This window comes from Corvus cornix, chromosome 19 (genome assembly GCF_000738735.6).
Source record: "Corvus cornix cornix isolate S_Up_H32 chromosome 19, ASM73873v5, whole genome shotgun sequence".
NCBI lineage: Eukaryota > Metazoa > Chordata > Aves > Passeriformes > Corvidae > Corvus > Corvus cornix.
Window position 1 is genome coordinate 7,751,785 of NC_046348.1, and position 25,958 is coordinate 7,777,742.

The 25,958-nt window shown below is 43.1% G+C and overlaps 2 protein-coding genes across 4 annotated transcripts; both read left to right on the forward strand.

Moving 5' to 3' along the window:
* The first annotated feature begins 93 nt into the window (after positions 1 to 93).
* SHPK (sedoheptulokinase) lies at positions 94 to 9,172 on the forward strand. 2 transcript variants are annotated; one of them, XM_039562781.1, is made up of 8 exons: positions 94 to 547; positions 1,725 to 1,866; positions 4,111 to 4,294; positions 5,456 to 5,608; positions 6,644 to 6,819; positions 6,924 to 7,124; positions 7,982 to 8,271; positions 8,897 to 9,172. In XM_039562781.1, the coding sequence occupies exons 1-8, from the start codon at positions 326 to 328 to the stop codon at positions 8,906 to 8,908; spliced, it is 1,380 nt and encodes a 459-aa protein (XP_039418715.1). In that variant the 5' UTR covers positions 94 to 325; the 3' UTR covers positions 8,909 to 9,172. The 2 variants fall into 2 exon arrangements, with proteins under 2 accessions (XP_039418715.1, XP_010400681.2); XM_010402379.3 differs by lacking the exon at positions 8,897 to 9,172 and having other exon boundaries at positions 7,982 to 8,399.
* On the forward strand, positions 8,906 to 20,910 carry TRPV1 (transient receptor potential cation channel subfamily V member 1). 2 transcript variants are annotated; one of them, XM_010402382.4, is made up of 18 exons: positions 8,906 to 8,990; positions 10,189 to 10,372; positions 11,052 to 11,082; positions 12,611 to 12,926; positions 13,475 to 13,641; positions 13,929 to 14,081; positions 14,447 to 14,587; positions 15,055 to 15,353; positions 15,947 to 16,123; positions 16,327 to 16,491; positions 16,778 to 16,873; positions 17,167 to 17,237; positions 17,664 to 17,829; positions 18,263 to 18,329; positions 18,759 to 19,075; positions 19,650 to 19,777; positions 20,033 to 20,148; positions 20,598 to 20,910. In XM_010402382.4, the coding sequence occupies exons 4-18, from the start codon at positions 12,625 to 12,627 to the stop codon at positions 20,765 to 20,767; spliced, it is 2,535 nt and encodes an 844-aa protein (XP_010400684.1). In that variant the 5' UTR covers positions 8,906 to 8,990; positions 10,189 to 10,372; positions 11,052 to 11,082; positions 12,611 to 12,624; the 3' UTR covers positions 20,768 to 20,910. The 2 variants fall into 2 exon arrangements, with proteins under 2 accessions (XP_010400684.1, XP_019143212.1); XM_019287667.3 differs by lacking the exon at positions 20,033 to 20,148.
* Positions 20,911 to 25,958: the final 5,048 nt, after the last annotated feature.

Sequence of the window (25,958 nt, forward strand, 5' to 3'; positions counted from 1 at the left end):
CACCGCGCCGCTGCGGCCGCCCCCGGGGGCCATCTTGGGTGTGGCGGAGCGGGTTTATGAGGGGGGCAGAGCTGTGAGCGGGGGCACGGGGTGGGTTTGGCACCGTGGTGGTTTGGTTTTGTCAAAAAGCGTGGTTTAAAGCTGCGCGGGACAGCTGGGGAAGGGGCGATTTGTCACCCTCAAGGTGGAGGGGTAGTGGCTGGGGAGTGCTGAGGGGAGGGAGGCACCTTCATCCTGAGGGCGAAGTCCAGGTCGCGCTCCTGCCCTGTCCCTGGGAGGCCGCACTGCGGGTGCTCGGGGCACCAGGAGCCGTGTGGGGCTCAGCATGGTGGGTGTTGGTCCGCCTGTCTGTGCTGGGCAAGGTGACAGCCACCCCCTCATGGCCGCGGCGGGCGGGCCTGGGCCCACCTGTGTGCTGGGTATTGACCTGGGCACGACGTCGGTGAAGGCAGCCCTGGTGACAGGGACAGAGCGAGGGCTGGCGCTGGCACAGAGCTGCTCCAGGGAGACGCTGGCACACAGCGATAGCCTGGAAGCCGGACCGCAGGTAAGGGCTGGCAGGGAGCGCTGAGGGAAATTGCAGGACACCGGCCCTGCCTTGTAGTGGCTGGGTTTGGTACGTTGTGCAGGCTCCAGTGGCTTTCGTGGATTGTTTTTGTGCTTAGATTGGCAGCATGTGTCTGGACATCAAAAAGCAGAATTTAAACACCCCCTGCTCACTGTTCAAGGAAGTCAAGCAGAGCTGCTTGATTTAAGAAAGATGCAGGTTTTGAAAAGTTGCCTAAGACACTCTAAAACTATTCTCTCATGAGCCACCACCTTATCTTTGACACTCCCAGTCAGCAAACAGCAACCACTTGCCAACTGGAAGGGTATTTTATTTTGCACTTAAGTGTGAGGTGGAATCAAAACTGGAAACTCCCTGTGGAAATAACCAGGAACGTGTACTCCTGTTAAAGATCTTTGCATCCATTGTGTTGGTTATTAAAAAAAAAAAAAGGATGAATCAGAATCATTAAAAATATGCATAATTTCTGATACCAAGGATACCAAACAGGCCAGCCCTCCTCCTGCCAATTTATGCAGCCAAAAGTACCTATGCACGAAGTTCATGTTTATTTGTAGACTCTATTTGAATAGTTTTGTAATCTTCATACTGGTCTGTCACAAAGTAATCTGAACCTTTGGAAGTGTGAAAGCTTCTCCTGGGGAGCAGTTGTGTCAGTTTGCTGGGTGGTTGTAGGAACAGAATATCCAGAAATGGAATATCAGTATCATCAAACTCAACAGTGAGTTGGTAGGGAGGAGCTTTAGGGAGATGTAGGGGAGCCTGTACGCCTGTCAGAACACATGGATAGTTCTCTTTGTGAGGAAAATGAAGAGCAATAGATAAGGTGGACTTGTAGTCAATGCTATTGGACTTTTTAAAAGTTATGGTTGAGTGTGGTAATTTAGGAAATTATTAATTAATTAATTAAAGAATTATTTTGCCTTAAGTTTAAGAGACTTGACTTGCTAGCATTGATTTTTAGTTTTTGTGTGTTTGTGGGTTTTTCTGCAATTTTTCTTTTCTTTTTGCAGTTTAGTAGTGAATATTACTCTAATAAATGCTATTGAATTAAATGAATTCCGTCCTTCACTTCTGACTAGAGCAGCCTTGTTTAATAAATACACTGAGTGAATCCTAATGGCTTCATGCACAGGATAATGCTTTGTGATTGCAGGGAATGGAGCAGGATGTCCAGAAAATCATAAGAGCATTGAATGAATGCCTTGCTGCTCTGCCTCAGCAGCAGCTTCAGCGAGTCACCCACATTGGTATTTCTGGACAAATGCATGGGGTTGTGTTTTGGAAAAGTGATAAAGGTAACATTAATTCTTAAACATCCCTGTTCAAAGTATTATGATGCAGAAAATTGAATTGTAAGTGAAGTGATTCTGTGATTAAACTGCTGTGTTGCTTTGGTCTTCTCTAAAACAGAATTAATAGAAGATCTCTTATGAGAATTTTGCTTTTTTTACTGAAATTTTGGCTACTTACTATAGTTAATGATAAAGGATTTAGCTTGATGGGATCCCTGCAGAGTCAGCACAATTGTTAGCATGAAGGAGGAGTAGCATATTTGTGGCTTGTTAATTGTTTCTCCATCACATGCTATCTGCTGCCATTTGAAAGAACTTCTGCATCATGTGAACAACTTGCAGGGGGATTTTATTCACCTCATCAAACCCTTACCTAGATGCTGTCCAGCATCTCAACAACTTTCTGGGTTTTTTCCCCCCCCAAAATCCCAAGGCTTCTTTTTTCCTAGCAAGTCGTAGCCTGTCGCGTTGCATTCATTTTGTTGCCTATGCTCCTGTTAGTAGGAGCTGAGAAAGGACTGTGGTCATGATTGTGGATGCTCAGCTGCTTGCCAAGACCTCAGAAACAAAATCAGCTGCAGTGAGGTAGTCACATGGGGCTTTGTTGTGCAAATACCCAGATAATCCTTGTGACAGTGAGGATATTTGAAGAATCCAGGGCTTGGATTGCCAGCCCTGTGAGATAGGGATGGATTATCTTCTTGGCTGATGCCTTACAGACCTACTGAAGTCTAAGGCTTCCAGAGTGTGATTCCATGTCTTCTTTCTCTTAAACCTGTAGTGTGGTCATCTGGACAATTATACAAGTCTTACTATAACAGGACTTATGCAGATTAAGTAAAGATTTATTGTAAACCACAGAGTAGATTTCCCAAAAGTGCTGGTCACTGCCTGTCAGAAGTTGTCAGGGTCTTAACTGCTTTACATACTAAAAATGATTAGAAAGAAAGAAATCCAAAGGGTGATGCACTGAAGGAGCTGTTGTTGCTTTCCAGCTGTCCCAGGAGGTGCATAACAAAGCCTTGTGTATTCATAGGCACAGATTCTTATGTCATATTGGTAAATATTTTATGTCCTAAAGCCACATGCCACTTTAGTTTCATTTCTGTAAAGTGAAAGAGGGTGTTTGCTCTCATTTGCTTTGAGTGGACTAAGTGAATCCAGAGCCTTGGGGACACAAATAAAAAATTTAATGGCATCCTTTAGGGTTAGATTTATGATTAATAATATTTCTTAGAATCCATTTAAAACTAGAAAAGCAGACCAATCGGAAAATCAGTTCAAACAGATCTGGTAGAACAGGGAATTGAGGGAACAAGAAAAAGTATGTGTTTTGTTTTGCATCTTTCTTGTGGGAGCTCCCAGCCTTCAGGGCTGCTCTCCTACTGTGTGAATGTGACTTCCAACCCCTGTATCCAGCCTAAGAATTATGTTTTTTTAGCCACATTTGTGCAAGTCAGGCAGCTGAGTCTCTTCTCTTGAAACTCTGCTCCCTTGGCTAAAACCCAAGACTTTGCCTCAGTTCCAGAGTGAGTGGCCTGTCCCATCCCTGCCCTATGTCCAGGGATGGCCTGGGAGGGGTCAGAGCTGTGCCATGGAATGTGCTGCCAAACAGTGCTTGAGCCCAGCCTCTCCTCTGCAATGAAAGAATGTGAAGATTTCCTCAAAGGTGTGGTGTTCTCTGCTCAAAAAGAGCATGCTGGACTGGCAAACTGAATTAAACCCTGTCCTACCTTTGGTGAAACTTTTTTGTGTAGTACATGAGGGTTTTACTCTTTAGTACTTTGTAGTCCATTGCTTAATACTCACAGATCCAGGTCTCTTGTTACTTTGGCTCCAAAGGTGATGCAGCTCTGTGCTCTCCATCCTGGGCAGTTCATTACTGATGCAGCATTCTCCAGGTGGTGATGTGGCACATCCCAGCTGAGGTGAGAGCTGCCATGTCAGCTCCTAACCTCCCATAGCAGACCGTGGTTGGGGTTTTTTGTGGCTCACCTGTTGTTTGTGTCTTTAATAGCTCTCTTCAAGAGAAGGAAGGCTTTGGATACCATTCTCTGTCTTACCAAAGGATGATTTGTGTTATGACATTATCTAGGGCTGAAAACTAAGAGTGGTTTGATTACAATCTCTACTGGCTCCTTTTCTGGTATATTTAACAAATTATCAAGTGTGTTCAGAAATGAGGAATGCCAGGCAGGCTATGCTGCAGGGAGTCACTGGATTTCTTGGATTCTATTCTGTTTCCAGGTTGCAAGTGGTCAGAGAGTGGCACAGGCCCTGCCTTTGAGCCAGACAAGGTCAGCCACCTGGTCACTTGGCAGGATGGCCGCTGCAGCCCCACCTTCCTCTCTTCTCTTCCTCTGCCACAGTCACACGTGAGCCTGGCTACAGGATTTGGATGTGCCACAGTCTACTGGTATTTAAAGAACAGGTACATTGCTTCTCAAAAGGCTGTTTCTCCTCTTGAATTTATGTGACAATTAGTATTCCTGTAGCATGTTAGTGCTGCTACAGGCTGAGGGGCTGCGCTTCTCTGTAATCATAATCTTAATTAAGTAGTCAAAGAATATTTAAAATGGCAGTATTTAATATAAACTATATGCAATTAAGCATGCAAGAGTCCCTGACCTTATAAAAATACTACAGATCTCTAATAAAAAGAAAAGCTTTTGACCATATAGGAACAGAAGTGTTAAAGTATCATAGAATAATTCTAGTCCATCATACTGCTCAGAGTAGCTCTGCTAATGCAGTTTGAACATTGTCACTTTGCCTTGTGCTGCTTTGTGGAAAGTACAGACATGCCTAAAACAGTGACAGGGTTGCTTGGTCTGGTTGCTGCCAGATGCTCAAACAAAAAGTCTGTCTCTAAATTAATTTCAGTTCCTTCCTTCCTCAGACACTGTGACAGATCCTCATGAGATGATACAGGTGCTCTGCTCTGTTGTGGCATGTTTGCCAAGGATAAAGTTTTTCACTTATGACTTGGCATCAGCAAGATTTGCTCTTCAGTTTCATCTTTCTCAAAGAGCCAGTTTCTTCCTCTGCAACGAGTTCAGGTTCAAGAAAAGGGGGAAATTTATTAGATCTTGATTTCTTCCAGTGTGTGTCCAGCAAATATATGGAGCATGGTGTGATCTTACTTCAGAGCTGCATGAGTCATGAGTCCACCTGCTTTGTTTTGCTTCATCATTTGGTATATTTCCATTCATATGATTTGTGGACCCCAGAGCAAGTGGGAATTTAACTACTTCTGAAAAATGCTCCAGAATCAACCAAGTGCCTTTTATTCATGCAAACAATTATTACTTTCCTGATAACTTTTGCAATGCTGTGCTTTTGAACTGAGACAACTCATTCCTTAAAGCTGCTCCCTCTCTATCTTCCATCTGGAGATAAGTATTGCTGCAGCTTGGAAAACAAATTCCATTTGAAAAAACAAACCAAACTAACAAAATGCAGGTTGATTCCTGAGGTGGCTGTTTAATTTTTAAATGGGCCCACATGTGTGAAGTTCCCCATAGCAATGAAAGTTGTCTTGCTCTCACTGTCTTAAAGCAACTTCCTGTTTTTCAAATGTCTTGTTTAAAAGTCCAGATTTTCTGAAGGCTTATGATGCAGCTGGCACTATCCAGGACTACGTGGTTGCCATGTTGTGTGACCTGAAGAAGCCACTCATGTCTGTCCAGAATGCTGCCAGCTGGGGATATTTTAATTGCAGAAACAAGAGCTGGAATACTGACATGTAAGTGCTAAGGCCATTCAGTGGGGTTTGTGCACCGCTTGTGTCAGGCGGTGTGAGCACCTCTTTGGGCCATGAGTGTTGATGTGCTACAGATAAAAAGGGATTGAAAGTTACTCCTAATCAATTGTGGCCTGTACTGAAGAGCTACTGAGAGTTTCCTCTGTTTAAATCTGGTAAAATCTGGCCCAGTATTTTTAAAAATACCTGCAAACAGCAGAGCTGAGAAATGTATCAGTGAGACCAAGCTGTTCTCTCCCTTTCTGTGGTGGGGTGGGGTGGACAAGTGCAGCCACAGTGTTACCTGTGCCATGTTAAACACAGTTACCACTCTCTAGTTCTTTGAGCTGAGCTTCCTAACTGCTGAGACTTACTTGTGGGCATATTTAAGAGCTGTTAAAGTACAGGAAATCTTACGGGGAATCAGTTTATTTATTTACTTATTTATTTTAATGATTTGCTCTTTCAGGGTTGAGTGCTAAGGCCTTATATATTTCAGGGCTTAGGTTAGGCCAGGACTCCAAGGTGAAAGATCTTCTCATCAAGGTATGAAAGAGTGACAGAAACTTGCATTTTGCTGACTGAACTTTTACAAAAGTGGTGGTGGTGCTGTAGCACCTGCAGCTGATTGTGTAAGGAGTTTGTTGGACTTAACTCTTTGTGATTTGGTTGTGAACTACTAATTGCATGACACTTAGCTGCATTTTTTGCTGGGTTTGTGATTGTCCCTTTGCCCTGGACCTGCTTGTCCATATGACCACCAGTATGTTAAACTTACTGAACATGTACTGTATAATCTCAGGTACTCAGATTGCATAGAAAGGAAAACTATTTATTCTTCCAGACTGGTTTACCCAGCCCACTGGACTGGAATGCTGCCCCTGTCCAAGACAAAGCTTTCTAAATAGGTGAAGGCATCCATAAATCCAGCAGCCACAAATGTGTGGCCAGATTCATCTGTGACTTCAAAGAGTTTTTTTGTAGTTATGCCCCACATTCCCAAACTGCTTTCCTCCAATAATGTTGTTCTGCTTCCAGATTGAAAAAATCCAGCTTTCCTGTCCACTTGCTTCCAGAGGTGGGAGACCCTGGCAGCATTGCAGGCAGGACAACCTGTGCATGGCATGGAATACCCAAAGGAGCAAAAGTGGGAATTGCTCTGGGAGATTTCCAGTGCTCTGTTTATTCCTGTCTGACTGAGAGGACTGATGCAGGTATGGTCATTTTGGTACCTGATTCGTTTTTCTCATTGTCCTCCTTCAGGGTAGCTTAGTAAAATACTGATTATTTTCTTTTTTCTTTTTATGGTGTGTTTTAGTTCTTAATGTCAGCACCTCTGCTCAGCTGACCATCTCAATGCCCCTGGGTTTCCAGCCTCCAGAGGCACCAGATCCTTCCTCAGCTGTCACTTATTTTCCCTACTTCAATGGTGACTACTTGGCAGTGGCAGCATCACTTAATGGAGGGAATGTGCTTGCAACATTTGTGGGCATGGTGGCACAGTGGACACAAGAGCTGGGTAAGTCATTTCATGGAGAAGCTTAAGCTGAAGCTTAAAACTGAGGTTGGTCATCAAGGTACAAGGAAGCTGAGGCAGAGAAACAAGCCTAGAGCTGTTCCATCATGCCATAAAGGGAACAGGGATGTAATTCCTGGGTCATGCTTCCCAGATCTCTGGAATTTCCCGCTGAAGCTTTTGAACATGTTGGGACAGTCATGCTTGGACTCCACATTCATGTTCCCTTTAGGCCTTCTTTTGTTTCAAGGACAGAATTATTTTGTGCAAGTTGATTTTCAAAAGGCAAGGTTGGCAGATTTGAGGACAACAGCCTCTAATTTTGTGTGACTGCAGTCCAAAGGAGTCCTTTCGGTGCATATTTTGCAGCACTCTAATGGTTTTTAAGACTCAAACTCATGGAATATCTTTTAAGTGCTTTAAGCATGGCGTTTGCAGGTTTTTGGGTAATCTCTTGGGTTTTGCACTACAGAAATAATCTCTGAAATTGTTCTTTCAGTAAGTACTCGAGGTGAATGTTACATTCACATGGAGTCCAGCCACTGAAGCTGAAACCTGCTGTTAGTCCCTTTAAAGATGTTGTTTTGTGGAACTTAGCACAGTATAGACAATGAGCAGTAGCTGTTTTTGTCAGGAAAGGCAGTTGCTGTAATCAGAAACTGTTTCTAATACTGCACGTTCTGGATACAACTGGATGGGAGGACTGTGGTTCCTAATCTTGGACACACAATTACCTTAGGGGCATGGAAAAAGATACTCAGTATTTTGCTGAACTAGGTGCATCAGTGTCCATTTAAGTGTCCACATGTGAGTTACACCAGACCCCTTCAGATTGCTAACAAGGTATTTCCCATCTGCAGGACTTGAGGTTCAGGAATCTGCCATCTACCCAAGGATAATCCAAGCAGCCTTGGCCCAAAAGCACAGCAAACTCTCAGTCCACCCAACCATATTTGGAGAGAGACACCTTCCTGAGCAGCTGGCATCAGTGACCAGCATTGGTGCCTCTGAGCTGTCCCTGGGCCATGTCACCAGAGCCCTGTGCCGTGGCATCGTGGAGAACCTCTGCTCCATGTTACCTGTGCAGCACCTGGAGGACACGGGAGTGAGGAGGATCCTGGGCAGCGGGAGCGCCCTTGCCAGGAATGAGGTGCTGAAGCAGGAAGTGGAAAGGATTTTTCCATTCCCTGTGGTTTACGGGAAGGATGTGGATGCTGCTGTGGGGGCAGCTATGGTGATGTTCCATAGTAAATAAAGTCATTATTTGGAGTGGCCTGAGATGCAGCTTCTGGTTTTTTCCTGACTGTACAGTGGTTTTTTTTCACTTTATTCCACATGCACTCTCACTCATTACAGTGGAACAAAACCCCTGCATCTAATGTCTGCTTCTCCTGGGTCTGCACATTTTGTTGCTCTGTCATTCCCATTTGTGAAATGAGAAGTAATTATCACATTAAATTTATCTGAGTGACTGGGAAAGATCCATTAACTTTCTGCATAAAAAGACACTTCTTGCAAGGCTCATTTTCCTGGTAGGAAATGTGTTGGAAAGGACTGGGAGAGATGAGCTGCTATCTGTAATTTAGTCTGATGCTTGTGTGTACTCCCTTAAAATTTCCAAGTTTTATCCCCTGTGTTATTCTCTTAGAATTTCTTTCTTCTCCTAGTCGTTATTTTATTGTTAAAACATTTGTACTTTTCTGTGTACATGTATGTTTCTTTTGCTCAAATGACATTGGGAGGCAAGTAAGATGTTTCCTGTTATCTGGATACAGTTTAATTCCTAGGAAGCACTGGAATGTTTCCACTGGAATATGGACATGGATTCATCCCTTGCTCATTAGCAACATCAGGACTGACATTTTTATGGTGAGAAAGCTGTGCTGAGTTCTGAGACCTTAATTACAAAGATGGCATTTCCCTTCCATGCCATGTTTAGTGAACTGTTGGCATATTACAGAGAAAATGTGGACTAAAGGTGTTGTAAAAAGTCTGAATTTGTTATATGTTGTTTTCCCTCTTGCATTATTATAAATATATTTTTAACAGCAGATCTGCTTTCATTTTTATTGAATAACAGGAAGGAGCTGATGATGCTGTTGCATCAAAAGCCTTTGCAGCATCTTGGATGCTGCTGAGGACGTGCCCATTGGTAATCTATATTTATGCATTAATTAACAGCCTTGTTACTCTTGAGTACCACAGATCTAAGGAGTATAATTAGTTTGCTATTAAATAGGCAAATACATAATTCTTTTTTACATCCATGGATAGATGGCAAGACTAGAGACCCAGCCACTTTTGCAAAACAAAAGACAGATAATTTCATTGAATAATTTCATATTCTGCTCAAAACCTCAGGAAGCTTGGGGGTTGCTCCCAGCCTAACAGCCTCTGGAAAAGCTGTTTCTCTAGACTAGCTTTTGTCAGAAAGGTCTTATGTAAATTATGTATTTAACAACATATGACACAGCTCTGAATTTCTGAGGGTGTTAGATCCATCCTGGATTAGATAAGTTGGGGTTTTTTCCTCGTGACATTAATATTTAGAGGCTGTTACATACATACATATATATATATACATATATATATATAAAATTTAAATAAAACATAGGAGGAACGTGGAACAATAAAAAGGCTTTAGGACTTCTTGGTTCTTCCTCAACTCTGTTCTGAATCAGCTTATCTTTAAAATATTTCTCTTTAAATCAGCCACTCAAGAAAGGTGCCCAAGAAAGGTGACTGTGGCATATTTTACAGAGTTTTGTAAATTGAATTGAAACCGTGACCCCCAGAAACAATTGCTGTCTGGTGGTTCGGGTGCTTTTTTTTTTTTTTTTTTTTTTTTTTTTTTTTTTTTTTGCAAACTTGAGTGTATTTACTCAAGAGGAAATCTGGAGAAGAATATCCATTACTAAATGCAATTAAAGGGGAGAGAAAAACAACAGCAACTTACTGCAATTCTTGTAAAGAGCTTTGCTAAACCTCTGGGAATAGAAGCCGCTGATGCTTCTGGTTCCAGAATTGTTCTTAATTATCTTATTGCTCTATTCTCTGTTTTTTCCAGTGAGCTTCCCTTGGTTCTAAAAATCATCACAATTTTCAGACAAATGAAGTGGAGAAGCAAACTCTGAGGGCTTTTCAGTCCAGGCACCTTGGAAGAGGAATATCTGGCACCAAATTCCTGTGGATCAGCGGGTGTTTACTGAGACTGGACTGTTTTTTGGAAGACAGGATTTTGGTCAATATTTGTAAGTTCTGCATGTATATATGAATAGCATGGTTATTAGTTGTTTTTAAACTCTCTTTATTATTTATTCTAAGTTGTGATGTGGCAAAGCATTCTATCCAAAATATTTCCTTTTTTATTTTTGTGGTGTTGTATCAAAGTTCTAGGTACGTGGGTTTCAGGGAGTTCAAATATGTTGGGCATTTTTTAAACTAGGTAATGCTTATTGGTTTTTTTAATAATCCTTTGACAGATTTGTGAAGGTTATTTCCCTTGGAAATTCATACTTGTGAGGAAAAGCAGCTCTGTCTTCATTATCAAATGTATTACCAGCAGGGTTTAGAAAGGAAAACACATATAATGTAGGTTTGAGCAATTGCCTGGGAGACAGGATTGAGCCCATTCTTCACATTTTAATATTATATTTATTCTATGGAAGATAAGTGGTTGTGTGTTCTGTAGCCACTCACTGATGTTTTTGGCTCAATCCACATGAGTTTAAATAAAACAAAAAGTTAAAATTACACATGACTGTATTCCCACTGTGTTTTTTCCTATATTTTATAGAACTGTTTGTGTTCCTTTTTCACTGAAGTAATAGTTCTACTGTAATTTTAGTACCTTGTTCCAAATGGAACAAGAATTTTTATTTCTTTTTAATAGGACAATTAAGTTAATAAGATATTATGTTATTCTTTCAGAGTGATTCTAAGGAGACAAAGAACTTGAAAGGTGAGCAAGTTAAATTGCAATCATTAGTATTTGATCTGTGCTATGCTGGTTTGCTTCCAGTAACCCTAAACGTGCAAGTTTGCAAATTGATGTTTTCTTTACATGTATATTGTACAAAATTATAGAAAAGGAATGCAAATGATAAAATTTTCTTTCCTGTCCTGCTTTCACAAAAAAATATGTGACCATTGATATAAATATGAAGTATTCCCATAGAACTGAAAATCCAGCTTTAATGTAGGTTTGCACACAACCCTCAGAATGTTTCTCTTGTGAAGAGAAACAACCTTGAAGCAGGTTCATGATGTTGTGTTCACACTGAATGTACACAGAAGATTACTGACCACTCTAATGTGGCTTATAAGTTGAGGCTTTTTAAACATTTAGTGATATTCCTGTGCTGCACAAACCTGTAAGATTTTCAAGCAATGTAGGGTTTCAGACTGTGTCTCTAAGCCAGCTGTGCAGCAGTTCAGATATGATGTGTTTCTGTCTGCACTGCTGGAGTTCCAGGATATTTTGCATTCAGTAGCATGAAGGCACCATTTGTCTGATTAAAACAGGTTGATAAGAAACCAAACCAAAAAAGGCAGCCTGTTCTACCTTCAGTAGAGTGTGTTGTTTGTGAGAGTAGGGAGATCCTGGCACAGGCTGCCCAGAGAAGCTGTGGCTGCCCCATCCCTGGAAGTGTCCAAGGCCAGGTTGGACAGGGCTTGGAGAAACATGGGATAGTGGAAGATGTCTCTCCCCAGGGCAGAGGGGTGGAATGAGATGAGCTTTAAGGTCTCTTCCCACAAAAACCATTCTCTGATTCTGTATTTGTTGCTTGTGTCAGGTTCTGTGTGGTTGTGAATCAGACAAGATCAGCTGTGTGGTTGTTACAGCACATCTTACCTGTGGTAACCTTTCCCTCTCTGTTTCCATGTGTCATGTCTGAGTTGACACTCATCTCTTGAGTATCACACACTCCAATTTCTATCAGGCACTGCCATAACTCTGGCAAAGCCCTTAAGGGATAACTTTCCTGGGTGCAGGAAGCCCTCTGTGCTCAGCATCCCGGAGATCAGGTTATGGCACAAGCAGGGCTTCTTTCACATCCCTGATAGAATCATGAGAATGGTTTGTGGCACAAACCAGTCAGAAAGTAGAGAAGAAAAGCAGAGTTTGTTGGGGTTTGAGATTGTTCTGGCTTTACCAATGACTGGAGGAGGATGAGGCACTGGCTTTAAGCAGAAATAGCTGAGGCTCAGCTCTGCCGTGAGGTGGACAGGAAGCTCTGGGATGTTCTGGTTTGCTTTCTCCATTCTGGAATGGGTAAGGGCAGTGGGGACACGAACAAATGGAATAGAGGTAGTGACCTACTAAACTGTTCTGGCTGTGGGCACAGTGAATATGTGTCCCTCTGCCTCATTTCTGGGATGAGAGCAACCAATCCACTCCCTGCTGTTTCTGGAAAACATTCCTAAGCAAAGGGGGACTCATGGCCCCCTAAAGTGCTGACTTGAGGTATCTGTGTCCTTCCTCACAGACTGCTGGCTCATCATGTCCTCCATTCTTGGGAAGATGAAGAAGTTTGGCAGTTTTGACATGGAGGAATCTGAAGTGACAGATGAACACACAGAAGGGGAGGACTCTGTCCAGGAAGCCCCTGACAACCCCCAGGGCCCACTCAGCACCAAGGTGCAGCCACCCAAAAGCAACATCTTTGCAAGACGGGGCCGCTTCGTGATGGGAGACAGTGACAAGGACATGGCTCCCATGGACTCCTTCTACCAGATGGATCACCTGATGGCACCTTCTGTCATCAAATTCCATGTGAATATGGAGAGGGGCAAATTTCACAAGTAAGTTTGCCTTGTGAGATTTGGTTGTAATGAATAGTTTGAGGACTGCAGACTGTGTTTCTTGGAGCAGCATTTGTTCTCTCCACCTGAGCATGACCCTCTTTTCAGTCTCACCATTTTCTATGCCAAATTAAGGAGTGTTGCAACAGAAAGTGACAGTAACTGTTGTCTCTTGGCATCTCTAAAAATTCAGTCCCTGGATGTTATGCCCAAAATTAGCAGTAGGCCTTAATTCACTTGCTTGAGGCTGCTCAGTGAATGGACATGGCTCAGAGTGAGAACGAGTGATTGCCTGGCTCCAGGCCTGCAGTTACACCTCCATACTTCAATGCCTCTTTTAAGTCTTGTTCTCAGCTTTTCAGCAACAGAATCATAATTTCATCAGGAGAGTTGCATGCAGACTTTGTTCTTTTACTCTTTGCAGATATATCTATTCTAATCTGCAGTGTTTACTACTTCTCTCAAGCAAATGAAAAACAATATTCTGGTAGTTGATAAAAAGCCTGCTAAATATCTGACTTTAGGTAACTGACATTTCCCCTTGTTAGGCTCCTATCTACAGATTCCATCACAGGCTGCTCAGAAAAAGCTTTCAAATTTTATGACCGCAGAAGGATCTTTGATGCTGTAGCCCAAGGCAACACAAAGGACCTCAGTGACCTGCTACTCTACCTTAATAGAACCTTCAAGCATCTCACAGATGAGGAGTTCAAAGGTACCCTTTAGTGTCACATACCTTGATTTGCCCTCTTCTTCTTCCAGCAGTGCTCCTGAGATGAAAACAAAAAAAGATAATTATGTTCCATGTCTGCAGGAGGTCCTTTGATAACCCTACTGACTGGGCAACCCATTGATTGTAAGGTTACAGGAGCTGAAATTTTCTGTGAAACACTAAATGAGGTTTCTTGTCTTTTGAGAAGAACCTCATTAATTCCTGTTTGCCTGGGTATAGATGGTAGGTTTATAATCACTTTTATGTACCTGTAATCTTTTGTGTTACAGAGCCTGAAACTGGGAAAACCTGTTTGCTGAAAGCCATGCTGAATCTACACGATGGGAAAAATGATACCATTCCCTTGCTGCTGGATATTGCAAGGAAAACTGGAACTCTGAAAGAGTTTGTTAATGCAGAATATACTGACAACTACTACAAGGGTAAGAGAAACAATTGCTGCAGTGAATACTCAGGGTGCTCAGACTGAAATGGGGTCAGGCAGGGCTGTCAAAGTCTTCTGCATGAGGCCTTATGCACCCCAAAGTTCCAGTGTGTGATTAAAAATGTGTGCATTTGTGCTGGGGCTGTGTCCTGTTAGGGCAATATTCTGCCATTTTTGATACATAATGATATAATGGTTTGCATTTGCTGCTTGCCTGGTCTTTTCCCTGTTCAGTTCTAGAGCTCTTTAGCCTGCAGAGCTCTCAGTTCCACCATCTTACATGGAGCTGAGGGATTTGCAGTGCTGAAAGCTCCCAGTCTGTACTAAATGCTGAAGGTTTCTGTCTGATGAGTGTCTCTGTAGGCCAGACTGCTCTTCACATCGCCATCGAGAGGAGGAACATGTACCTGGTGAAGCTCCTGGTCCAGAATGGAGCAGATGTTCATGCCAGAGCCTGTGGGGAGTTCTTCAGGAAAATCAAAGGGAAATCTGGCTTTTATTTTGGTAGGAGTGAGCACAGTATGGGCTTTATTGATTGAGTTGTCCCAGCAGTATCTCAAGTGCAAGCTGTTAAATAATCCTGTTTATGTGGCACTGGAGGCTCAGAAGTACCAGATGGGCTGTTCCACCTTTAGGCCAAATATTTCCTCCCAAAGACTGATCTTATAAAGAAATACAATTGGTAGCTGATGGTGTTCAGTGTGAGCTTGCTGTCAGCTTTCCTTTGTTCTCTAAGCACTGTATCCTTTGTAACCTTCTGCTCCTGTCCTGTCAGGGTTTAAGCAACTGTGTTTCTGTGATGCAGTTAAACCAAAGAAAACCTATTCTAACAGCTATCACAAGAATTGGTGCTGTTCTAGACAGAGAAACTCACATTTTTTCATGGTGAAAGATGAAAACAATGTGATATTTCTGTTTATGAACCTCTAGTACTGGGCTTTCTGACCACTCCTTCCCATTACTTGCCATAGGGGAGCTGCCTTTGTCCCTGGCTGCCTGCACCAACCAGCTCTGCATTGTGAAATTCCTCCTGGAGAATCCCTACCAGGCAGCCAACATCACTGCTGAGGACTCCATGGGCAACATGGTCCTGCACACACTGGTGGAGATTGCAGATAACACCAAGGATAACACCAAGTTTGTAACCAAGATGTATAATAACATATTGATCCTTGGTGCCAAGATCAATCCCATCCTCAAGCTGGAAGAACTCACCAACAAGAAAGGGCTGACTCCTTTAACTCTGGCAGCCAAAACAGGGAAGATAGGGGTAGGTGAACAAAGGTGTTTGACTGTCCCATTGCTATATCACAGTATAGAGAGAATGTGTAAAACATTTATGCAGAATGGAGTTTAGAACTTTGTTATTGGGGCCTTTTAGTTAAGAGGAACTGATGCTGCAGTTTAACTGCACAGTCCTTAAAGGCTGCAAAGTGTGAGTGTGTGTCTGTGCCCAGCTGGTGTTATTCACACACCACTGGTATGCAGGCAGCCCCAGAGGAAACAGAAAGTGGGTCTCTCTCTGATATCATCTGAAACCCTTGTACTTCAGACTGGCTGATGTAATTCATTTTCTGGCAGTCCCCATTCAAAGTGACTCTGCTCAGAGATGTGTAACATCTCTGCTTTTCTCTTGCAGTTTTGAAGCAGATATGCCAGAGGTATTTATATTTCTCATCTCCTAGCACACAGTGACGAAATTAACTGTGTGTATTTCAGACTGTGATCTCTGCAGTGCTCCAGTGGTTTGGCTTCAGCTCTGTTGAACTAGGGAGAAATTACCCTTCCTGTGTTGTGGAGAGGCTGAGGAATGAGAAGTCCATTAGCACTGAAATGTTGGTTGTATTGTTCTTTTGCAATTAGATTTTCGCTTACATCCTCAGACGAGAGATCAAAGACCCCGAGTGCAGACACTTGTCCAGGAAGTTCACTGAATGGGCCTATGGACCTGTCCACTCCTCTCTTTATGACTTGTCCTGTATAGACACCTGTGAGAAAAATTCAGTGCTTGAGATTCTTGCCTACAGCAGTGAGACACCAGTGAGTACTGCACCTCCTTGGCTGGGCGAGAGCCTCATGTTCCACACAGAGCATCTCTTCCCTCAATTCCATGAAACAGCAACCTCCCACCCTGAGCCTAAGGGAACTAGAGGGATCATTTGCTGAAAACTTATATAATATGGGTTTTTTCAAAGTCCAGTATATACTGGTCCTAGCAAAATTCTCCTCTTTCTCCTGCTCAGAACCGTCACGAGATGCTGCTGGTGGAGCCTCTTAACAGGCTGCTGCAAGACAAGTGGGACCGGTTTGTCAAGCACTTATTTTACTTCAACTTCTTTGTCTACACCATGCACATCATCATCCTCACTGCAGCTGCTTACTACAGACCTGTACAGAAGAATGAAAAGGTACATTACTGCTGTCATATGTGAGGGAACCACCCATTGCACAATATCCCAGATGTGCCTCCCATTTGAATGCGTGCTCTTAACATCCAAGTTTTCCCCTTTCCTGAAGGCAGGAGGGAGATTTTGACCCTCCTTGCTTCCCAGTCTTGCCCCCTTGCTGCAGCACATTCAGAAACTTAACCACTCCCTGTTCCCCCAGAAATGGAGTTGCTTCCAGCTGCTGGCAAGGCTAGGCCTTTGCTATCTCCAGTTCTGCTGAACGTATCTATTTTCCCATCTTCTGCAGCCTCCCTTCACCTTTGGTTACAGCACTGGGGAATATTTTCGAGTAACTGGAGAGATCCTGAGTGTACTGGGAGGCCTCTACTTTTTTTTCAGAGGGGTAAGATATTTGAAAGTTTTCCTTTTGCTGTTTGGGTAGGTGTAGGAGAGAATCAAACAAGCTTTTCCTATTCATTAGCATTGGCTGCTTAGATAATCTGTGTTTTAGCCAAGAGGTACAGATCATTTTCCTTGACCTGGTGTCACTGGAGGGATCCTCCTTAGATCTTGCACCAGTGTTGGTTTTGAGGTCTTGATGGGTACCAGCTCCCTGGGGACAGTGCTTAGTTAATTATTTCACAGGGGATACTTAATATTTCCTTGATGCAAACCTGGTCTTTGTTCCCTTTTCAGATCCAGTATTTCGTGCAGAGGCGCCCATCCCTCAAGACACTGATAGTTGATGGCTACAGTGAGGTTCTTTTGTAAGCTCCAGTACCTTTGATTGCATCTCAGCCTGGAACAGATGAGTGTGTGGGATCTGTAGTTTTTGCTGAAGCCACCTGAAATAGGTGCTTTGCTATAATTCCCTGGGTCTTTACAACAGAGTTACCAGTGGATATCATTGAACAAATGGGTCTGGAGCGGTGACCTCCTGTGGAGGTAAAGCAAATTAAGTGTCTGAGTGTTCAGTGTGTCATGCAGCAGAGTTAGGAATAGATCTCCAAGTTGGATTTATGCACTGGATATGCAGAAATCCTCCCATTGCTAAGGGAGCTTTGCCTCTCCAAGGCCCTTTCTCTTCCCAACTGGACAATCCCTTGTTCTGCTGTCCACTCCATGGGGCTGCTCTGTTCCCAGCACCTGTGGCCAGCTCAGCCCTCTGCATTCACACCACACTTGTCTTCCAGCTTTGTCCACTCCCTGCTCCTCCTGAGCTCTGTGGTGCTGTACTTCTGTGGCCAGGAGCTGTATGTGGCTTCCATGGTGTTCTCCTTGGCCCTGGGCTGGGCCAACATGCTCTACTACACCCGTGGCTTCCAGCAGATGGGAATTTACTCCGTCATGATTGCCAAGGTCAGTGCAGGGGGCAGGTGAGGAAGCAGCAGAGGCTCAGAGCAGGACACTGCTGCCAACAGCCCCGTTTCCAGGGCACACCTGGCCATGTCTACCTCTCATTGACTCTGCTAGACTTTGTTATTATTTTCTGGGTGAAGTGATAAAATTTAAGTGATGTAGAAAAAGCTCCTGCTCCTCATCCATGTGTTTTATAGCAGTCTTGTTAGGATGATGATGATGATTATTTTTATTACCTGCTATGCTTCAAAATAACTACAATTGGGTAAACATGGATGCAAGGAGACTGAGTTTATTACCTCAGCTGGATAAACAACAGTTTAATGCATGAACAGCAAATGCCCTCTTGAGCTAAAGCAGTATTTTGTACCAGTTTTTGTTTCAGTTTACATTCAAGTTTTAAAATCTTTTCATCTCTATTTCCATGTTACAGATGATCCTTAGAGATTTATGTCGCTTCATGTTTGTCTATCTTGTATTCCTCTTGGGATTTTCTACAGGTAATATTCTACTTGGAGTTACTTTTTTTTTTTTACCTTAAAGAATCTCAGAAAATTTTATTTTTCAAGTTGCTTAGACTTTTTGTTCCCAACTAAAAACTTTTTGTTCCCAACTAAAAACTAACAACCTAATTACAAAAAGAAATCTCTTCAGAATAACAATTATTTGTAGTAATTTCATACAGCTTTTCATCCCTGGGTTGCAAAGCTGAATAGAAAACCAGTCACTCTGTTCTATGTGGAGAGAACTGAGACAGCACCTGCTAAGAGGGTGTCAGTTCTGGGGAATATTTTATAGGGCAATTTCCCTGGGGTCAATGTACCGTGTAGGAGACGTGTTGCCTTTCTGCTCATTTTCATTGCTTGCAATGAAGTTACGATCTCAAATTGTGTTTCCATCCTGTGAATGTGATTCTTCTTTTGCCACAGCTGTGGTGACTTTAATTGAAGATGACAATGAGGGGCAGGACATAAATATCTCTGACCATGCCCGGTGCTGCCACGTGAAACGAGGCCGCACCTCCTACAACAGCCTCTACTACACCTGCCTGGAGCTCTTCAAGTTCACCATTGGCATGGGGGACCTGGAGTTCACAGAGAACTACAGGTTCAAGTCTGTGTTTGTCATCCTTCTGGTTCTCTATGTCATCCTCACCTACATCCTCCTGCTCAACATGCTCATTGCACTGATGGGGGAGACTGTCAACAAAATTGCACAGGAGAGCAAGAGCATCTGGAAACTCCAGGTACGTTGGTTCTGTGAGGCTGCTGTCCAAAAAAAAGTGTGGAGAATCCTCAGAGAGTTCAGAGAGAATCTTTAGGAGCTGACATGTGTCTAAATAACAGGTCACTGCTTCTTTCTGATTCATCTGAACAGCTCCTAAAAAAAAGTATTAGTTCCTTTTCCATGTATATTTGATGTTTTGCCTAAGCAGATGTTCCCAATGTTCCAGAGATATTCAGAATTTAGGAAAAGGAGTATTTTTGTAGTTGGACACAATTATTTAGGCTTTGTATGATGGAAAATCCTGATCAGACTGTGAAGAGAGGGATTATGCAAGGGGAAAAACTAATTTTTACCAGAATCAGTTTTTGTTTGAGGTAAGAAAGGGAACTTCATAGTTTTATTCACAGGGCAGTAATTCAGCATTTTTAGTGACATATTAACACTGGGTGATGTTGCAGAGTTACAGTGTCTGCTCTAAGGTGTTGACAATGATAAAAACCTCAAGGTTTTTAAAATACAGACAGAATTCAGGCTTTGTTTGACTTTGACCAGCAGCCTCTCAGTGCTGTGCTCTGCTTTCTCTTACCTGGCAGAGAGCCATCACAATCCTGGACATTGAGAACAGCTACTTGAACTGTCTGAGGCGCTCGTTCCGGTCTGGGAAGCAAGTCCTGGTGGGGATCACACCTGATGGCCAAGATGATTACAGATGGTGCTTCAGGTACCTGTTTGTTTGTGTATCAAGCCAACAATCTTCTGTAGACAAACAACTTCAAGGTATCTGGTGGTGGGAAGCAGAACTTTCCCCCTGGAGCACTCTGAAGAATAGAGCACGAATCATGTCTACAATGGTCAGTTTAATCTGGTTTTTGGGTCAGATCTGAGGCTAGAGAGATGACAGTTTGTGGTATAAACTGATCCTGGAGTTGTCTGCTGATCCTTAGAATAGATATTGGGTTTGTTGTTGTTTCCCCAGGGTTGATGAAGTGAACTGGTCCACGTGGAACACTAACCTGGGCATAATCAATGAAGACCCTGGGTACTCTGGGGACCTCAGACGAAATCCCAGTTTCTCTATTAGGCCTGGCAGAGGTGAGGCTTTCAGGGACCTAAGTCCTGGTATGGGCTGCACCCTGCTGATAGCAGCAGCGTGGATTAACTGATAGAGGGCAGTCAGTGCTCTGCACTTACTGATAATGCAGTGACTGAGTTGATGTCATTTTCAGCCAGCACAAAATGCAGAGGATGAAATGGGCTCATTATTCACAGTTTCACTCTCTGGAGTGAAAACCAAGGAGCTACTTTGGAGACCCCAAGCCCTAGAATTTGGGAGCTCAGCATCCAGCACCAAAGCATTTAACTGTGCAGTCAGTGCTTGCCAGCTGAAATATGGAAAACTTGTGGAACAGGATGGGGAAGAAAACCACAAAGTCTTTTCTTCCTGATTCTTTCTTTCATCAGCTTCCTATTCAAACCACTTGTATATTTTCTTCTGTTTCTGTGGAGGGGGAAAAACAATTAACCATTTCTTTCCTTTTTAGTTTCAGGGAAGCACTGGAAAACATTGGTTCCACTTTTAAAAGATGGAGAGAAGAGGAGAGAAGAGACTCAGAAGCTGCCAGAAGAAGTCAAATTAAAACCTGTTTTGGAACCTTATTTTGAGCCAGAAGGTTCTGAGGTGTTGAAAGAGTCAATTCCGAAGTCAGTCTAATTCTGGTTGCTGGTCCTCACAAGCAGGACAATAGAGCATTTCATTTACAAGAGCAGGGACTTTTGGAAAAAGGTCAGAGGATTTAGGGAATTACCATGTGCAAGGATTTACTAAGTATGCTAAATAAACTACTTGTTGTTTAAGCTCATGTCTTCATGGTTATTTTTAATACAACCTTCTGTCTGCTTTTAGAGTCTCTTGCATTAAAAAATTCTCTTTGTGAGCATGCACAGGCCCTGATTTTGTGGCTTTGCTGCTTCAAAAACCAACCAACCAAATTATTATGACATTGGAAAAGCACTCATAAAAGAGCAGTAAGAATCACCAAGGCCCAGAGAGATGTTCGTGTGGGGAAAGTTTCTTGGAAAGCAGATAAATAAATGGGGACAGGGAAAGGATACAAAATCACTTTCTCATAACACAAGAACAAACACACTCTGCGAAATTTTAAAGGTTGGATAGTCAAAATCAATGAAATAAATGTTTCTCTTACGCTGTCTGAGTAAACTCCAGAAATTCACAGTTATTTTACTGAAGCTAAAAGCTTAACAAGACCCCAAATATGACATTTATTTAGATAACAGATGAACTTTGCACAAAGTAAGAGATTGTGGTTATAGAGAATATATATTTCAAAGGTCAGATGTATAACAATGTACAGCAATAATAATCTTGAAATTAGAAAGTTTTTGTTCTTGACTTTGACAGCAACAGGGAAAAAATCTGGTGCTGAAAATCCTTCTGGCTGGATTTACAAAGAGAATCAGGAGAAATACCTGAGAGAGAAAACAGGCAGCTGTTCTGAAAATACAGATGGGAGCCTTGGACAGAGAGGAAAGAATAGGAGGAACTTTGGCATCTTCTTGAAAAGTGACTGGGCCCAGAGGAACTAAGGACAAGAAAATTTGTCTTACAGACAGCTGGCCCCATATTTCAGTGCTGGACCTGTGCAGCTGTGCTGGGCAAGAAAAGGTAAATGGTTTTATTTCCTTTCCTTGTATCCCTAAAGCACTTGGAGTTAACAGCCTTTAACACCCCCCTCAGAGTGCACACACAACTATCCCTGAGTCACCAAGGTGTGTAACCAGGGCCTTCTGCTCTTCCTGGGGCTGCACCTGAAGTGCAGATAACTTTCATCAATAAATTTTGTGATTTTGCTGCTTTTACTGAAATACTGGAACACTGCTTTTAAAGAGAAGCAGTCACTGTGTTTCCATGCAGACTGCCCTGTGACATGAAATTTTGGCTTCTGTGACATCACTTCTTTTACTGGAGTCAGGATTTCTCACTGTGGTCCTTTCTCATGGGGCACTACAGAATATATTTCAAGGAAATCTTCAAACATCCAGCTGCTTTATTTGAAATAGTAGCACCATCTAGAGGACTAATAATTCTTGTTTCTTTGCTTAACATCACTCAGGACAAATGTAATTTTATTTTCACAGAGTTTGTAGGGTATAACCAGAGAAAACTGACCAAGGATTTCAAAGAATTGCTTGAAAAAGTCAGAATTTGAACTGGAAATAATTGGAATTTAATGTCTCTGGTGGACAAGGAAACCATAGAAGATGTTTAAAGTAGGTGTGTTCAGCTTCTTATCTCTAAACCCTTGGTAGCAGTCTCTAGATTCCACTCAAGGCTTCATTATGCTCCACACTGAACGTGGCAAGAGATAATCCACATGTAAAACAAGCACAGCTGAGTAGGCCAGACAAGCTGAGGCAGTGAAATAATTTATTACTTAAACTACTAAGAATAAACATTGAAAGGGGCTGACCAGAAAAACACAGTTGGTTGTCTCCATGCTTTGTGTGCCATGGCAAATTTATGGTTGGAAGGATACCAGGATTGCGATATAGCATTCATGAATTTTCTGTTTTCCCTGGGTGGAATCCATTTTTCATAATTATCAGTCTGGGCAGAGACTTAATCCATTGCTTAAAGTCCACCCTGATTTACATCAAGAACCTGTCCAGAAGGGTTGATCACTGCCCTGGGTAACCTGAACACATTCTGCCCCTCTGCCTTCCTGTCCCTTCCTGCTCCAACGAGATCACAAAGACTGCAGAGGACTTCTTAAAACCAGAAATGCTGAAATTCAGGCTGAAAACCTCCATCAGAATGATGCTGTGGTTAAGAATGTAAATGCCCTCTGTTTGTGGGATAGGGTGGTGCTGGTGAGGTTTTTGGTTGTATTTCTAAAATCCCTTAATCTTCTCTGGGAAGCAAACAAAATTATCCCACTTTTCTAGAGGGAGTTATTACCAACCTCTCAGAATTTCCAGCTCTGTCATCACTTCAGTTCCTGCAATGGGCACAGATTTATTTCCCACAGATGGGGAGGTTCAGCTTGGCAATGACTCCAATTCAGGAAGTATTTGTCTTTTAGGAATAGCTCTGCCAGGATCAGCACCTTTCTGTTCCTACTGCTGGCTCCTCCACTGAGGAGGAGCATGGCCTTGCAATAAATTTTCTTTATCTGGGTTGTTTTGTGGAGGTTCTGCTCACCTTGACATATTTTGCAGGTCTTGAAAAAGTCTTTCAGTTTGAAGTTTGTGTAATTATTTCACACTGAACAGGGTTAGAAACAGCACATGGCTCCTGTGCTGTTCTTTGAGGCTTGCAGGTGGTAAAAATCTGTCCTCTCGCAGTTACTAATTACATTAATTTGTGTGTACACTTAATATGAAATGATCAGGTTGGACAACTGTATATAAATATATATTTATAACCCCCAGCTCCCAATAACCGCAGTGGAACTGGAGCAGGAGAAATGGAGGGTGTTGGTGTGCTCACCTCCCAGCTGAGGGTGCCAGCTGTAATTAGCAATGACTGCAAATGTGTGTGGGATGGAGATAGCAGGAAGAGGTGAGCTGGGCTGCACTTCCCTGGGAGCTGAAAAGGGACCCATGAACCTGTGGAAAAACAACAACACAATCTCAATATTTACAGCAGTGCCATACCCGAGATGCAAGTGGTCGAGTCAGTCATGAAAACTGAGCTGCTGTGCCTTTCAAACACCAATCATTCCTGAATTAGTTGAGAAAAACACACATCCTGCCTGAAAACCTTGGAGCCACACAGCTTGTTCTTCATGTGTGCCCTCTGCCACAGCTGCCTTGGGCTCTGAATAGCCCCTGTCCTAATTAAACACGAATGTTAATCCCTTCTGAAGCAGCTCATGGGCAGGTTTTTAGTGGGGTCTGCAGCAGAGCAGGGCCCACAAGAGGGCCCCCACACCATATGTGGGGCTGCTGCTGGTCCCCCTGGCCCCGGGACAGCCCCTCTCCCTCTGATGCCACTGTCTTGCTTTGCTGCCCCCACTCAAATTACACAGAATCAGATTTATCTTTGCCAAACGCCAGCTCATTCTGTCACTCTTCTGTGGCCCGGCTATCAGACTCACCCAAGGATCTTTGCTGGAGGCCTCAGTACTCAAAACCCCACAAAGGTGTGTGCCCAGTAAGTGCTGCTGTGCTACAAAACATGGGGGATCCTGCCAACCCCACAGCTTTAGGGGATAAAGCCAGTGGACTCAGCTTCTGAGGCCTGAAGTTTTCAGAATCCCATCAATAGGAATTTTATACAGCAATTTTGAAAAAACTGCTGTGGTAAATCTTCCAAACTCAAAAAAATCCCACGGACATTAAAAATCCCAGACAAGCTGGTGATCAGGCAGTGTCTTGGATATGTTAAGACCAGCTTGCAGGCCTTAGAGAGAACCCTGTTGAGGTGCAAGATGCTTCTTACAAGTCTCCAGGTCTGCTCCATTTGGCACAGGCATGGATTTACCAGGCCTTGGGAGGAAGAGGATTTAATTGATGCTGCCAGATGCAGCACAGACACCCTGGGTCTTCTTGATGTGGTTCTAGGGCTCTGCAGTGCTTCCCATCACCCACACCATGCAGGCTGGGATTGCTTCTCACTCTGGAATAGTTTCCACAGAGGAAATATTCACCCAGTTTCTCCTACAGCAGATGTTAATCTTCAAAATACATGGTGGGGAGCACTTATTTCTCTGGGAAGGAGAAGAAATCAACCAGCTGAGCTCACTGGACTATTCCTGCTGTGTTTGTGATGCTGTGGATGAGCTCCATCTCTATTAGTAACATTCCCTGTTTCCGTGTTCAGGGCATGAGTGGGCACGAGGAGACGCTGACATTCACAGGATCACTGAAGTTTTTCAGGCTCCATCATCACTCAGAGCTGCGTTCCTTAGTCATTGCTATAATCAGCCTCTAAAATCAACATTTTAGTCACCTGGGTGATGGTATGAAAAGTGGAATTGCTGTGTCAGGCAGCAGGAGCAGCTCCCAGTTACAGGAACTGAAGGAAGTGTCCAACTCACTAGGCCAGAAAGAGCAGTTTCCAGCCATGTCACCAAGTCAAAGGCACTTCTTTCCAAGCTGACAGAGGAGGTTTAGCCCAGGCAGTTCCTCTTACTCCAAAGGAGAATGCGGATAATGAGCCACCCAGGGAAAAGGGAGCCTCAGTTCCTGTTAGTCAGAGTGGGAAAGCCTGGAGTGTTTAATGGGCAAAGAGGAACACACAAGGAACACAACATCCCTCCTTACCAGATACAGGAGTTTAGGGCTGGAAATAGGTAAGGTTTGCACAAGGATGATTTGCAAGGACAGGTAGAAACAGCTGGTTTTGAAATAAGCACCAAATAACTGAAAATTGAAGTGTTGACAGAGAGGAGATGATTTGCATAATAAAAGAGGTCTTAATTAGAATAATGGTTGAAACTGAGGCAGGGAAAAGGTATCCTGAAAAGATGCTGGGGCACATACAACACATGTCTGCCCAAAGAACTCCCCTTTGGAATCACTGGAAGTTTCAATCACCAGCCTATGGAAGCAGATTTATCCAGTGCCCTCCTGACTGTAGCAACGAGGGGCCTGCAGGTTTTAGGGCTCTTCTTTTGGGGACCCAAAGCATCTGAGGGTTCATTTCAACAGGTAGGTGTTCACCTTCAATTCTGCTTCATTTATTTTCCAGAAGGAACTTGACAAAAACTGGAAGGGACCTGCAGGGACTTAATTTTGTTATTGTTCCTGAGCATCTCATATGGTGCTACAGCTGATGCAAAGTTTAGCTCTCAGTTTAAGACATGATAGTGTGGGAATTTTTGTTCCCCTCATGTTTTTTACAGGTCTAAACAGATCTTTGGAGGGGGAACGGAAATGAA

Excerpts from the sequence above, each read along its gene's own strand:
- SHPK (XM_010402379.3), top strand. The coding sequence starts at position 326 with ATGGTGGGTGTTGGTCCGCCTGTCTGTGCTGGGCAAGGTGACAGCCAC. Across the intron at positions 548-1,724 it reads GCCTGGAAGCCGGACCGCAG|GGAATGGAGCAGGATGTCCA; the intron begins GTAAGGGCTGGC and ends TTGTGATTGCAG. Across the intron at positions 7,125-7,981 it reads ACAGTGGACACAAGAGCTGG|GACTTGAGGTTCAGGAATCT; the intron begins GTAAGTCATTTC and ends TCCCATCTGCAG.
- TRPV1 (XM_010402382.4), top strand. The coding sequence starts at position 12,625 with ATGTCCTCCATTCTTGGGAAGATGAAGAAGTTTGGCAGTTTTGACATG. Across the intron at positions 16,874-17,166 it reads TCTACTTTTTTTTCAGAGGG|ATCCAGTATTTCGTGCAGAG; the intron begins GTAAGATATTTG and ends TTCCCTTTTCAG. Across the intron at positions 19,778-20,032 it reads GATTACAGATGGTGCTTCAG|GGTTGATGAAGTGAACTGGT; the intron begins GTACCTGTTTGT and ends TTGTTTCCCCAG.